The sequence below is a fragment of the Pteropus medius genome, unplaced genomic scaffold, assembly GCF_902729225.1.
Source record: "Pteropus medius unplaced genomic scaffold, Ma_sr-lr_union100, whole genome shotgun sequence".
In the NCBI taxonomy this organism is placed as follows: domain Eukaryota; kingdom Metazoa; phylum Chordata; class Mammalia; order Chiroptera; family Pteropodidae; genus Pteropus; species Pteropus medius.
The window spans coordinates 2,042,238-2,057,838 of NW_024342469.1; the positions used below are offsets into that span (position 1 = coordinate 2,042,238).

The window sequence follows — 15,601 nt, forward strand, 5'->3', positions numbered from 1 at the left end:
GCCGGGCAGACAGAAGCACAGACGAGCGAGCAGCAGAGAGGCGAGGCCGGCAGATGTCCCTCCGCGTTCGCAGGCAGGCCCACGGGAGGCTTCGAAGGGCCACCCAGCTGGACAAACGGACAGCGAAGCACGGCCAGGGCTGTGATCTCAACCTGTTGCCGAGTCAGTGAATAAACGGCCGTGGTCCCTTGCTGGGGACCTGGCGCCAGCCCCCACGTCCCCGCCTGCTCCAGCCCGGTCCCTGAGGCCGCACGCCTCCCCAACACCCTGGACTCTGACGACCACGGGACAGCCACGCCCATCGGGCGGCCGCCCTGCAGCTACTGAGGTGCCGGCATCTGCCCATGTGCGCCCAAGTCTGGGTGCGCCGCGTTCGCCGGCGGGCAAGGCGGTCAGAAGGGCAGACAGGCCTGTCCGTGCTGCCCATCTCCGGCCCTCCATCGCCGGCCTCCTCGAAGGGGGAGGCAGGACTTGCTCGTCTGAAAACCACGCACGGAAGAGCTGGCACTGGAATTCACGTTACTGTGTTTCCTTCTGCCTCTCGAGTCCCAGAAAGGGACAGAGACGTTAGGATGAGCTGTTTCAGAGGGCTGGTGTCCGGTGAGGCAGGCCAGGGCCACGGATGGCCCGTAGGAATCTCAATACATCCGAAGAAAGCTTTGCGATCGCCCTGCCACCTATGAGCACTGAACCTGGGTAAAGACCACCGCCTGGAAGAGCTGGCGGTGACAGCAGAGATTCTGTGGTCAAGTGCAGCCTGTCAGGGGCCTGGGGTTTCCTCCACCCCTCCCCCCCGAAGGGGACACTGTCCATGGCAAGAGTCACAGGCAGGTGAACCTCAGAAAAGCCAGCTACGCAGGCAAGCTCGGCACTTCGAGACTCTGGGCACCAATTTTCAGTGACTATGTGACAGGGACAGGTCGCGCTCTACCAAAATACATTCTGCCCGTCCACAGCGATGCCTTGTGGCTAGCCTCAGGGCTGGACCACACCTCCCGGCCTCCCCCTGCAGCCAGGCATGGCGTGGGGCCAGCCCCTCACCAAAGGGACGGGGCGGAAGAGACGGGCTACCCGGTGAGCTGAGCCGTGACACGCTGGGGCTTCGGGGAGCAGCAGGTCGGCTTCCTCAACGTCCCCAGCTTGGCTTGGCTCCCGTGTGCCCTCCTGAGGCGCACCTGCATGCCCCCTCTGCTGCCCCTCCACTTAGGGACTCGAGAGCATCACACGCTCCTGCACTGAGCACCAGGTGGCCTTGCAGCTGTCTGCATGTATGTGGGGGTGTTTCGCATGAATTTGGGGGTATTTTTCTTTTTTCAACAAGACTGCCGACTCTTTGAGAAGTGATCTGTGCCTTAATTGCCAGCGGCTTAGTTCCCAAAGCACTGGCATGTCACAATGACAAGTTTTTCACGAAGTCTATCACCTTCCCTAATTGTCCCCAATAAATCCCTGCCCTTCCATCGACCTACAGTCCCTCCTGTGTGCCTGACACCTCACAGTGCACTGTGGCCCACTTTTCCTGGAACCCTGTGTCTAGCTGTCCCCTGGGCAGGGTCCCCGGGATGCATCCAAGGTCATCCAACTCAGTGGGTCCAAGAAAAGACTCAGCATCTCTCCAGCCGCCCTCTACCCAGCACACCATGTGCCACGGCCAGACGAATGGGCTGGCCGGGATCCCCCAGAGGGATTCAGACAGTGACGAGTCCACGAGTGTCCTTGCCTTGCGTGAAGACGTCCACTGCGGACAGGACGAAACACTACACCTGGCTGCTTCCTGGCACCAGGAACGAGAGGACAGACCAGGCCGCAGAGGCCTAGGTTCCACACGGGGAGGGGGCTCCGGGCGGGGCCGCGGGGCCCTTCCGTCTCCCTTCCATCTGCTCATCTGGAGCTGGAGGTCGAGGAAAGGTTGAGACTAAAAGACCTTGAACCCCTCAGCCCCTAAAACGGGGGGGAACCATGAGGAAGTGACCTGTTTTGCCCCAGCGACCCGCGCACACGCCAGTCCTCGCCGGGTCTCCACAGAGAATCACGGCCGGGAAGCGAAGCCCTGCTGGCTCCCGTCCCACAGGCGAGCCCGGCCCGGCGACGGGGGCAGCCTGCGGAGTCTGGGCTCACCTGTGCGGCGGAGAAGGGCCAGCACCTGAGCGGACCCCGCCTGCGCTGGCCCAACGCGATGGCACACTGACTTCCCACCCACGGCAGCGACGAGCCACGAATGGGCTCGAAAACCACCTCCGTTTATAACTGAGCTTCCTGTCACTTAAGAAAACAGACGCGTCCTCTAGAATCGCGTCTTCGTAATGACAGAGCTTAAAGCGCACAGTCCATTTTCCAAAGGACGCTGTAAGCTGCAGAGGAGAAATTAAAGGCGCTTTCGGAGTTAACATTTATCTTTTGCGAAGCTGAATTAAAAGACACTCCTCCTGGATGCCCTGACGTACCGAGACCCGACTGCAGCGGAAGACAAAGACCCCCGAGCGTGCGGACACGCAGATGCGCCCAGGGTCCCGCTCCACAGGGACAGTGACAGGGCCAGGAGGCCCAGCGCTGCCCCACTGCGGGCCCCGAAGCCGCGGGGGTCTGTAACGACGGCGCATTCACAGCAATAAGAAAGAAAGTTTTATCCCCGAAAACACGACCGTTTCTGCACGTAAAACGCGTCAGGTGAAAGGGCTCGTGTGGCACCACCTCCACCCCCCGACACCGACCACACTGAGCCAAGCAGCTCGATCCGCACGGCCGGCCGGCAGGGCAGGTGGCCACGCCACCCCTCCTGTGTGCCACAGCACGGCCGCCCGCACAGAGCCGCAGGACCGGCCCGCACAGCTGCCCGGGGGCCGAGCTGGCCAGCTCCACGTGCCCACCGGGAGGGCGACGCCGGGCGGATGCTAGTGGAGCCTGGAGCCGCCACAGCTCTGGCCAGGGGACCTTCAATCCTGCCCCCGGGGGACCTGGGAGTGTGCCCTTAATGGGAAGCAGGGATTTTCCAGATGAAAAAGGAGGTCACGGTGGATTAGGGTGGATCCTAATCCAATGACTGTGTCCCCATAAGAAGAGGGAATTTCGCCACAGACAAGGCAGAACGCTATGTGACAACACAGACAGACGCTGGAGTGCTGTGTCCCTAAGCCAAGGATCTCCGGGGACTGCCAGGGACACTGGGAGCTAAGAGAGGGGGAGACAGCCCCCAGCAGGAACCAGCGCTGAGGACACCTTGGTGTCAGACCTCTGGCACTGGGACAGCGTCAGACCCCCGTCCCCAGCTGCACTGCTGGGTCACTGAGCCCTGGAAAACAGGCATGCACAGGTAACAGCCAGTCCTGTCCTCTGCCTCCTCCCAGGGGACCACAGAGCACCGGGCTTTTCCTGGGGACTGGGCTCCTGACATCCCCAGGGTTCCCTCGGAGGCCTGTCACGGGGCTGAGGGACCTGGGCCTGTCCCTCCCAGAGTATCTCTGCAGGCTGTCCTCTCTCCGCCTGTCAGACAAGGTCTCACTTTACACTCGGGGATCCAGGGACAGGGCTGGGCCTGTGCTACTCATCCCCAGGCTTTCCAGAAGCATCTGGGAGGCTCTGTCAGCCCACTGCAGGATGGCCTCTGGGGACAGCAGGCGGGGACGCTGACAACCCCACATGCCTCACCGAGAGCCGGTTCAAGAGGCAGCTTTGGGATGTTTCCCAAAGCAGACTCGCCAGGATGTCAGGGGACAGAAAGCAGCCCCGGCTGGAGAAACACGGACGGGACTCCTGCCAGGCCCGCCATGCAGGAGCGCGATGAGTGCTCTTTGACAGCCGGGACGTCTGAGGACCAGAGAGGGTCCCGACCACCAAGGCCACACTCCGAGGGAGGCGTGGCTGTCAGTCAGCCTCCGGCTCACGCCAGCTCCTGAAGCAGACACGCAACGCTCGCCTGTGAGCACTGTGCCCTGCCCGTCCTACACCGAGGACCTGGGGCTCAGACGGGGCGCTCTGCGACAGCCGCAGGAGTCAGGACCTGACCCCAGGCCAGGGGCGGGGAAAGGCTAGCTTGCGGCCCCTCCTCCTTCAGCACCCCCAGCAGTCACTGATTCACACACACGCGCCCGTCCTTCAACGTCACGCCATTTCTGCCACCTCGAGGAACAGTGACAAGCAAGACGTCTGCGTCGGACACTGCTCCAGGCACCGGGACCTGGAGACCAACCCGGCCAGGGCCCCCCTGCTGTCCGGGACGCAGCCGGACCGCGGGGACAGCCTCCCTCTGAGCCGCGTCTCCTCTCCGTGCCCGAAGCCGTCACTAGCTCTGAGCCACAGCGGAACGGTGGCGTGTGGCTCTGGGAGCAGGTGGGGCAGGAGGCAGGGCAAGCCACCCGGGAGCGGGGGGTCAGGGGAGACAGCGGGTGCTGGGAGACCGAGGCCCTGAGCACACACGGAGCTGCACTTGGCGATCACGGCCACGAGCAGCAGGGAGGAGGGGGACGGGACCTGGTGAGCAGCCCTTCCTGCACCGGCCTGCAACCCTCGGGGACCCCAGGGAGGCCCGAGGGGCCAGAGGTTGAGGCTCGCGGCCAGCGCCACGCGGTAGCAGTGGCAGCCGGGAAGCTCGCCAGGCCTACCTGACTGACAAGCCCCTGGTTTCCGCGCGTCACCTGCCCTCATGAAAGCAGTCACGTTTCACTTGGCCAGGTGTTCCCACCTGACAGGGAAGGCTGCTCAGACGCAGGCAGCTGAGGGATGTGCAGGCGTCTCCTGGAGAGGAAGTGGCCTGCTGAGCACGCAGCCGTCCCATCGAGTTCATGCCTCCCCTGGCTCCCGAGCTGAAGGTGGCACCTGGAAGCCTTCTAGAACCGCAGGCAGAGGAGAGGCGGGACAGGGAGCCCAGGGCCGTGGGCTTGCGGATGACGGAAGGAGGACCGTGAGGGAGGGCACTCAGCCGGACCCCACACTCATCTGATGGAGCCCAGGTGAAAAGGGGCCGTTCGAAGCGGAGCCCACCTACATGCACCATGTGACAAGGGGACTGCCCTCGCGACAGCCTGGGTCAGGGGAGGTGGCCTGCGGGCCTGGGGACAGCGTGGGGTGCCTGGGCCAGCCTTTCAAGGAGGCGCAGCTGGCCAGGCAGGCCCGTGGCCACAGAAGATTGCGGTCACCACGCTGGGAGTGGCAGGCAAGCTCCCCGAGGCTTCCATCAGTGGAGGACGGGGCCGGTCTGAGTCCGTAAGAGCCGGCGGCTGAGGGCCGGGCAGCAGCAAGACCAACAGGACACGGGACGGAGTCTGGACAGGTGGACGGGTGGGTTCGGAGCGGGCTTGGTGACAGATGATACGGGGCAGGAAGTGCAGAGCTGCCACCGCCGACTTCCGGATGGGGAAGGCCAGTGCTCTCCTGTGGGACAAGGACGCGGGGCCAGCGGAGCAGCAGTGAGCACACTGGCCGCACCTGCCAGAGGCTCCTGGCCACGCCGCCAAGGGGCACAGGGCGGATGCTGAGAGCCCATCTCTGGAGCATGAACAGTGCATCTGGGGACGCCCGGTGCAGGGGACGACGGCTGGGAGCCGGCACAGACGACGGAGGAAGGCCGCGGATGACCCAGCAGCCTTGTGACCCAGCGGTGTGCTGGGGACAGAAGAACTGGGGCCCAGCCTGGCCGCTCACCGTCCCGTCGGCTGTCCTAAGGCGGAGCGGACCCACCTGCTGCCCCCCGAAGCCCTTCCTCAGGCCCCCGGCACCGAACCCCCGCGCATCTCCCCTGCCCCTAGCAGCTGTCTGTCTCCGGCAGCTACTTTGCACTGTGGACAGACGGTGACCACGTGGCCTTCTGCAGACACTGCACAGCGCCTAGAACCCACAGGCCACGGCGAGGCTGCAGAAGAAGGATGTCGGCAACTGTGACTGCTTAACGGACACCCTAGAGTTAAGACGTCCCACCAACAACCTGCGGAAGTCCGGGTCGTCCTGAACCGCGGCGTGACTGCCAAGCCCATGCGGGACGTCCCGGAGACACCGGCGCCTGCGGGAGTCAGGGCAGAACGAGGTGTCACCTGACAACGCCGAGGGTGAAGGAGACTGCCGTCAACACTGCCCGTCGCGGTCTGCACACGCCGACCCCGCGGGGCCAGGCGACCCGCGTCAGGCGCCACGGTCACTGAGGGGACGGAGGGACACTGCGACGCGCTGGGCAGCAGGGATGAGTCAGCTGGCCACTCCCAGGGGCGGCGTTTTCTTTTCTCTCGGGCCCCTGGGACAGTTCTCGTGCAAGGTAACAGCAGCACACGTTTGCGGGCGGCGGCCTCGGCCGGCTTCCTCCGGGCCCGGCGCCCAGTGCTCTGAGCGCTCGCTGCGTCCGTGCAGCTGGCACCAGAGCTCCCCCGGGGCTGGGCGCCACCTTGCTGTCACGAAGCCTGGTCCCCAAGGGCAGCGCTGCGTGATCTCTCCGGGGCCCAAGCAGATGGCCGCCTTCTCTCGCGGTCATTAACGAAAGGTCACAGAAAGTCAACTGGAAACCCTGAAAACACTCCCCACGCCGGGGACACACAGGCCAAGCTCCCGAAAGCCATTTCTAGGCTGACTTCTCCTCTCTGACCGTCTCCCAGTGACCACCGGGCAGCACCGGCCCTTCAGAGCCGAAATCCAGGCTCACGGAGCGAGGAGCGGTCGGTGCTCCGACTCCTGTGGACGGGACCCCGGGCACCGGGCAGGAGCTGCTGCAGCGCTGCTTTGGGGATGCAGGGGCCCAGGGCCCGGGCCTGGACGGGCCCTGGGTGACCAGATCTCTTGCTCCCTGCAGGCTGAGACCCGGACATGGCTGGGGACACCGTCAGGGAGGCCCCTGCCCATGACAGCCTCAGCCTGGCGTGGAGACGCTTTCAATATTAAGCCCTGTTTCTTCTCACAGATCCAGTTACGTACGCGAAGCCACAAAGACCCAGCCTGATGCCAGCACCTGGGCCCAGCTGTAGACATGGGCGGCCCGTGTCCCCAGGCGCCTCCCCGGCCGGCCTCCTCCCCACTCGCCCTTTACGCCCAGGCACGAGCACAAGCCCCCAGCTGGTCTCTGCATTCGCTCATCTTGCAGGTGCTCCTGGCCAGCCTGTGTGCATCCAAACTGGTCACTAAGGGATGGGGGGCCTGTCCCAAAGAGTCCACAGCCTGAGAGGATCCAGGGGTCAGTGGTTCCCCTCCAGGGAAGTGACAGGATGTGCATGGTGCTAACGAGCCCCGTCTAATGGTCGGAGAACCTGGTGATGTCTGGGGGCTCCTGAGGGGACAGGTGGGGGGCACTGTCTGCACAGTGACACCATGGTGTCCCTGCAGGGCACCCACGTCTTCCTTGAACTCATGGGTCCAGCGTCCTGACCCACGCCATGCAGCCAGCCTGGGGATCCCAGTGCCACTCGGCTCCGCTAAGCCAGGACAGGTCCCAACAGCCCATGTGCCAGCCCTGCAGGCACCTGAAAAGGAGCCTCGTCTGTGGGCAGTGCCTTGAGCACAGCCGGGACACCCACAAGGCCACCGCCGTCCTCCCCACCCGGAGCCCCAGCACCCCACCTGAGGGGCCGGGCCTGCCCCCTCCTCACCGAGGGAGGGGTCGCGCCCCCAATACCCACTGCTCTCTTTTCTTCCATTTCTGAAAACCGGATGCTGGGGCGGGGGGCGGGGCAGGGGAAGCAGGAAGAACACGGGCTTCGGGGTCCAAAACCAACCCCCCGCTCTCTGGGAGCCTCGGTCCCTCACGGTCCATAGCAGAACTGTCCCTCCCTCCTCACACCTGCTTGAGCCAGGGTCACACAGGTCAAGGCGCGTGGCCCACAACAGGTTCCTCCCGAATGGTAGCTGTGTCACGGTGTCCCAGTCCGGACCTGGCCGTCCCCTGCCAGCTAGGCCACGTGGTGACTCCTTGGCTTGAAACACTCTTCTCTGAGAATGCCTCGTGGGCGCGTCCAGCACGTGGGGGTCTCCTTCGGGGCCACCGCTCCACGACGCCCCCGCACGAGCTCCTCAGCCCTGGCTGCACGTGGTCTTCTGTGGGATCTCTGGCCGGGAGTGGCCCTGTGCGACCAGGCCCGCGTTCCGTGGCCGCGTCTCCACTGCTGGGAATGGGGCCAGGCCCACAGCACGTGCCCCAGCAAGACCTGCTTCACGGAGAGGCCACCGCTGGCCGTGGCAGGCGTGCGCACGATCAGGCACAGGGCGCCGGGCACGCAGTGGGCACTGTTAGGTAAGGTCGCTTCCACCTCACCGCCCTCTCCGTAGAGCAAGTCTTGCTGGCACATGGCCACACTGACCGTGCTACTGGGCCACAACGGCAGAGCAGCAGCGGCAGCCCATGTGGCCCCCTGGCCTAAAACACTGACTGCCAGCAGTCACAGAGGACGCCTGCCAGCCCCTGCCCCCGAAACGCCTCGCAGACTCCCCATGGCAACCCCGCAGGCGAGCCCAGGGCAGGGGACTCCGCCCATGGCTATGCCACACGGCTGAACCCAGTACAGGGGACCCAGAGCTTTACTAGAAAAAAAAGTCCTCTAGACTGACAGCCCACGGCACGTGCCAGGGTCTGCAGCCGGGGGCCTCGCCAACAGCACCTGCTCAGAGCCTCACGCATGATGGCCGGGCTTCGGGGGGGTGGCACCCCGCCCCACAGTGTGTGAGTGACCAGGCCCGAGCTAAGGGAAAGACACCGCATTTCCTGTCCTGGGACGGCCGACCCGCCCCCACAGCAGTGGTGACTAAAGACGCCCTTTGGGAGGTGGGCAGTGGAAGTGTCTCTACTGGAATCCCAAGGGCCTCTGGACCCCACCAGCACGGCACCTAATAGACGCCTGAGCCCAATGAGCCGTCTTGCAAGATGCGCCTGGCAGAAGGAGAGTTTTCCTTCCTTTAAAACAAACAGGCTGTGGGCAACTACAGACTCAGGGGCTCCCTCAGCGCCCCCTCATTCACAGACGGCCAGCATCCCCCGCCCAGAAGGCCAATCCCCATCCGCAGCCACTGGCTACGTGCGCCCATTCAATTTAAATTCCAATGAGTTAAAACAGAAATTTTAGAATCAGCTCCTCAGTCAGGGTTTTAGTGACTCGAGTGACTCGCCCGTGCACCCCCCCACTGGGCGCCCCCGTCTCCGAGAACCTTCTCCTGGACGCTGCTCTGGAGTCTCCCGCGACGTCCATGGTCCCGGCACCCCTCTCCCCCGCCCCGTCCAGGTGGCTGCTCTGGCCTCTACTCCTTCACCCCCCCGAAGCCCCTGGGCCCCGCGCACGGAGCTCCTCCTTCAAGGCGAAACGGAATCTGCTGTGCGTGCCGCCTAAGCGTGTGCACTCATGTGTGCCGTCCGCGCGTGTGCACTCCCGCGTGCCTCGTGCCGCCTAAGCGTGTACATTCACGCATTCGCCCGCTGACGGACCCGCAGGCTGGCTGCACATCTCGGCTGCTGTGAATAACGTTGCGATGAACATAGGAGCACAGCTATCTCTTCAAGATAAAAATTTCATTTACTTATAAACAAGTTCAATACGGTTGCAGGATAAAAAACATTATTCATATACAAAAGTCAGTTGTATTTTATGCACTAAACACCAACGGTCAGAAAGAGCGATTAAGAAAACAATCCCATTTACAAATACGTAGAAAAGACTAAAATTTTTTGGTAATAAACTTAACCAAGTTGGTCAACGATCTGTACTCTAAAAACTACGAGACACTGATGACTCTTAAGAAGACACAAACAAACTCAAAGATACTCTGCATTCATGGGCTGGAAGAATTTGTGCTGTGAAAACGCCCACACCGCCCAAAGCAAGCTACACATTCCACGCAGCCCTATCGGAATTCCAACATTTCCCCGGAACTAGAAAAACCAACCTAAAACTCATGTGGAACCACAACGGACCCCAAACACTGAAGCAATCTCGAGCTGGCTGACATTCTTGTGTCATTGAATAAAATGAACCCTCCACTCTCCTGCCTTCAGGAAACCTGTATTTGTCGATCCCCCGGGGTCGGCTCCCCGCCCCCCAGTGAGGTCCCCGCAGAGGACGTCCCACTCACGGGAAGCAGCACCCAGACACGGAAGAGGGCCCGTGGCTCCCCCCACCACCTGCGGGACCAGAGTGCACCCCGAGAGCACCTGGGGGATCGGGGCCCCTCGCCGACAGTGCGCAAGGCGCACCCATGCCCGTGGTCTCGGGTGAGACAGGTGAGACAGGGGGACCCGCAGGTGAGAAGCTGTGGGGGGCTGTGGGCCCTGCAGGCGCCTGTGCCCCCCAGGCCTCCGAAGGCGGAGCTCGGCCAGGGACACAGGGAGGGCACGGCCGTCACACTCACCTGTGCGCCCGCCCAGGGCCGTGGGGCAGCACGGAAGGCCGGGAACCGGCCGGGCCCAGCCAAGCAGAGCCACAGGCCGAGCCGGCGGGGCCCGGGGCCCGGGGCGTCACCGCACCGAGGACGCTCGTGTGGGACTGTTCCACAGGACGAGCAAGGGGAGCGAGACCAGAACCTGACTGGGCGCCCTGTGGAGGGGGCGGGGGTGCGGGGCGGCCCTGTGGGGGGGCGGCCCTGAGGAGGCGGGGTACAAGGTGCGGGGCGGCCCTGTGGAGAGGGGAAGGAAGCGTGGGGCGGCAAAGGCGGCCGAGCACCCGCTGCAGCACCGCCTGGGGCCACCGACCACCGGGGCCGGCGTGGACACCCGCTTAGAGGGCGGCCGCGCCCACTTCCGCCAGGCGCTCCCCCCTCCGCCCACAAAGGCCACCGAGGAGCAGTGCCCGCACACGGCGGGGTGACCGGCTAGGTTCCAGGCTCTGGGCCTGCAGCTCCACGGTGCAAGTCCAACCGGGAGACGGCACCCGGCCACAGGTCCCACGACGGGTCAGCCTGAGGCTCCCGACACCCCCAGGAGGGCACCTGTTATGACTGAACTGTGTCCCCCCAAAATTCACAGCCCTAACTCCCGGTGGGGCTGTCATTAAAGACGGGGCTTCTAAGGAGGTGGCTAAGGGTGAGGGGTCACAAGGCGGGCCCTGATCCGACAGGGCTGCTGTCCCCGTAGGAACCGGGGTCACCGGGTCCTCTCCACCCCAGCACAGAGAGGCCACGTGAGGACACAGCGCGAAGGCGGCCGCCCCCCAGCCAGCGCGTCCTCACCAGGAACCGAGGTGTGGACACGTACAGCGTGGACTTGAAGCCCCTCCCTCCCTTCTCCCAGCTCACACGGAGACCCCGACCTCTGACCTCCGACCCCTGCATCGTGAACCGCAGCAGCAGCCCCCGCGCCCTTCGCCAGAGTGCCCTGGTCGCCGCTGCGTAATTCCGCAACGCCACCGTCCCTCATCCTCCACCCTGAGCAGCTCCTTGCACCCCGACTCCGTCCTCCTCACGGCGACACTGGGCCTGGCACTCACCAGAGGCTCATTTCCTTCCACGCCCGCCGTCCCCGCTGTCCCTCCCCGGGACGTACGCGTCCCATCGGCTTCCTGCGCCTCCCCGGGCCCAGACTAGTGCCACGGGCACAGTGGGCACTCAAAATGTATTTTTGGGAGAAACGCTTGCATGGAGGAGGGGACGAAGCCACTGGCCAGAGGCCAGGACGGGCACGGCCCCAGGCACGCGTCTCCCACGGGGCATCCGGGGGCCCGCCTGCGGGCCAGGCCTTCCTGGCAGTGGTGAGTGTGACACCCAGCCCACCTCCCAAGTGGCAGCTAACAGGCCTCTCACAGCTTCACCCCTGTTCCTGACCTTGAATAGAATGGATTCATTTCTGAATTAAAATAAAGAACAGGAGAACCAGTGCCAACCACTGTCCAGCTCCTCCACCCGTGGGGACGCTGAACCCCGAGGCGGCTCCATTGGGGACAGGACACACACCCCCGGTGACAGAACCACTCACGCATCCCTAGGGCAGGGCACTGAGGCTCAGGACCGCTTGCCCAGAGTGACTCCTGACAAGGTCACACGGGGACCTCTGCTGTGTCGTCTCAGACCAGTCGGCGGCTGGAGCAGCCACGCGGAGCTGGCAGGAGGAAGGGGGGCCTGGGGGGCTGGAGGACTGGGGGGCTCTCACCTCTAGCAGACGGCAGCTCTCAGTGAAGGAAATTCTGCTAGGCCAGCGGCCAAGGACCCTTTGCTGTCGTCCTACCCAATGTAGAGAGCGTGATTCTAAGGAACCTGCCCCGGCACAGACGGCAAGGTCCCTACGGGGCCATCAACTGCCGGCACTGGGCAGTTTTCTCAGAGCCAGGAAGGGAGAGGCAAGCTCAGAACTGACTGTCCAAATCACAGCCTGAGCAACAAACACCCATGCCAGCTTCCCGTCACCTTCACGGGCCACGCACGTCAGGGCTGGCGGCAAAAGGCAAGCTGGTGTCCGGGTCGCATGGAGGCCTAGCCCCCAGCTCTGCTGCAGAGGCTCGGGGTGCTGAACGGGTGCCCACGGCCAGACGCTTCCGGGGTGGGTCACGCCACACGCCCCGGGAGCAGGGGCCGTCGTCCCGCTATTTGGGTAATTTCTGATTGTGCTTTTGTAAGGCCTCTTTTCATGCTCGTGATAATGCATCTTATTCACGTTTCTGAACATCTAGTTTGGGGCCTGGGACAGAGCAGGTACCGACCGATAACCTTCTGTTGACGACCGCCCTAAGAGGACTTCCAGCTGCCGCGTAAGGGGTTAAAGCGTTTCTGAAACCTGGAACAGCCTGGCTGATAAACACCCCGGTTTCGGGGAGAGTAATCACCCATTGCCATCCTATGATTACGAGATATTTTCACTGCCAAAAGATGCAATGCAATTTCATGGTTACTTGGGCCTGTAAAATAAAAATACCCCCAATTTTTAAGATACGAAAAGGTTTATGACCAGAGGACACTGGTTCAAGAATGAGTCCATGGGACAAATGAGTCAATTCATGACAAAATTTAATTTCAGGAAAATTAACTCGATAAAAACGCCGCACTTGTGCTTAAATTTTAATACCTATTAGACGTTTTAGCGAAGTGGTGAACAACTTCGCTAACGCGGACGCGCAGACCCATCTCCCGGCTCCTCCCTCAGGACGCGGCTGACTTAACGCCTGAGGCACCCGTGGTGGGGACAGTGCTGCCGGGAGCTCTGTGCTAGGAGGACAGGGTCCCGCACAGCCTCGCCCATCGAGCGGCGAGCGTGCGCGATTTGCGGGAGATCATGCTTTGCCTCCCGCGACGCTCCCGAGACCCGGTGGACGGCACCAGGCTGTCGGCCACTCCAGCCAAACGGCCCAAGGAAAGGCTTTACGTGCCCGCGAACGCTGGCGGCCGGGAACGCAGCGGCTACGGACGGCACTTGGCCACGTGGCTGCAGAAGCCGAACAGAGGGAGGGCGCGGACGCGATGCGCTCGCGCACGGCGGCTCCCATAGCGAACGCCGTCCGCACAGGGAGGGTGCAGGAAGGGAAACAGTCTGAACGCGGCTTCACATGACACAGCCGGACACAGCCAGGGACCGCGGGCGCACACGGGTGGGTGTCAGCGACGAAGCTTGTGGTTACTCGTGAGAACCAGCTGAGAGTGAGACTCAAGGGTGGGGGGCCCACCGGTCTGTCCCATGGGAAGAACGCTCGTCCAGACCACGGCTCTAAGGGCCGCGGCCTCCATCACCGTCCTCGTGGCCACCCATGTGCAGGCTGACCCCGGAGCCCAGGCCAGTGCCCGGAACTCAAAGAAGCCTGCCACGTGGAGCGCCCAGGCCCCGTCTCTGAAGGCAGCCGACCCCGCCCAGGGCCCACGGCGGGCTGTCGCTCGCTGCGGGAGAAAGCCTGCCCGGGGCTTAAGAGTGAGCACCAGTGTCCACGGGAACTGGACGCCCGGTCCCTGCACCGGGGCCTGCGACCGGCACGTGACGACGGCAGGCCATGTGTGACCCTGCAGCACGGCCTCAGCTTCAGCAAACATCTCGACAAAATGAAAAGGTGCCAGAGTAAGCAATGGGACACTCGAGGGAACAAAGGTGGTTCGATCCAGAAAACTTCAATCTCCTGAAGAAACGGATTTCATCGAAACCGGCGGAGAGAAAATTTCACGCCGCACTGAATCTGTCAGTGATTCTTTTAAAAATCTTTATTATGAGCAACTCGAAACACAAACAGCGCGTGGGTCTGAGAGTGTTTGTGCGGCTCAGGCTGAGGCCAGAGTTACAGGTGTTCTCGCCACCCCTGGGGACCACGTGAACGGCTAACGAGCCCCGGGGACACTGTCACCACACCGCGGGAATGAAATTCAGCTACAAGGAGGAGGACAGGGAGCTCTTTTTCCTGTTTTACGTCTATTCAGATGAAAGAGCATCAGAAATGGGCTCTTAAAAGACCAAGTTCACTGGAGAAGATGGTTTAAGGCAAACCTGAGTGCTGCGCACAGGCCTGGGCAGAGCGCGACGGGGCGTGTGCGGGGCGGGGGGCCCCCTGGGAGGGAACGTGGGGGACTCACCTGGTGGGTGTCGCACAGGCACAGGTGGGCTGGGGCTCGGCCTGGTAGGTGTGTCGCGACAGGCGGCGAGTGGGCGGGCTCACCTGGTAGGTGTCCCACAGGCGGACGGCGCAGCGTGGCGGCAGCTCCCTCGTCAGCAGGTTGTTCATCCAGCGGAAGGCGAACTGCAGGTACCGCACCTCGTGCTGCTCCAGGTGCCGGTGGACATGCTCTGCAGGGAACGACACAGGCCACGTGTCAGGGCGAGTCCTGCACGCGTCCCCCACGGCCACGCACGACAACGGCCAGGGGCCCCAAGCCACCGCCCCCAAGGAACAAAGAGGTCGTTTCTATTAGGAGACTTTGCAGTTCACTCCTCCTTGGGAAAACAAATCCTGGTGGTGGCAGTGATGGCGTGGTGACGATGGTGACGACGCTCCAAGTGCGCGCCACATCGAAGCCCACAGCCCACACCCAGGGAGGCTGTCAGACAGCACCTGGCATACAGTGAGGACACTAGCTGAGAGGCACGTGGCAGAGCGAGGTCCCCACACCTGTCTGGCGAGGTCCCCACAGGCAGAGGCAGAGGCTCCGTCTCCTGCCCAAGGCAGGCCCACCGAAACGGGTGGCATCCTGGGAGGGGCCTGGAGACAGAAGCAGATGAGCTCGCCAGCTCCCCAAGGTGGACACCCACCTGCTCCCGGACCCAGCCTGAGCGCCAGGCGGGGCGTGGCCCTGGGCCCTGCACCCGGTGCCTCTGGATGCCAGGTTTGGGGCACCGCGGAGATGGCTAGTCCTCTGAGGGACCAGGCTTTACACCCCACATTTCCCAGACACGCCCTCCCGTTGGCCTGAAGTCCACTGGTCCCCCTCACAGCATAGCCGCGGACACCCCAGAGTGGAAGTCTCTGCGTTCCCCGCTCAGATGACTCTGCAGAGCTGTCACCATCCGGCCAGAAGCTCCAACCCCCCACCCCCGTCTAGGCTGTCCGGAAGGGTCATGGCAGGAGGCAGAGATTCCAGTCAGCGTGGTGACGACACTATTTCAACACTGTGCCCAGGACAGTCCAGTCCAGAGGTCCTGGGGAGTGTGGGGCTGCTTCGTAAAGTGGGCGGGGCCTGGGACCTCCCACACTGCTCTTTTCCATCAGGACCCCCCAGACCCAGACAGTGACACTAACACCCCACCTGCACC

The 15,601-nt window shown here is 63.3% G+C and overlaps 1 protein-coding gene across 1 annotated transcript in view; it reads right to left on the reverse strand.

Moving 5' to 3' along the window:
* TBC1D22A (TBC1 domain family member 22A) overlaps positions 1 to 15,601 on the reverse strand; it is a 229,452-nt gene that overhangs the window by 49,962 nt on the left and 163,889 nt on the right. Inside the window, exon 13 of the mRNA XM_039863147.1 lies at positions 14,511 to 14,638. Within this exon, the coding sequence (XP_039719081.1) occupies positions 14,511 to 14,638 (128 nt within the window). The remainder of the gene's footprint in view (positions 1 to 14,510; positions 14,639 to 15,601) is intronic.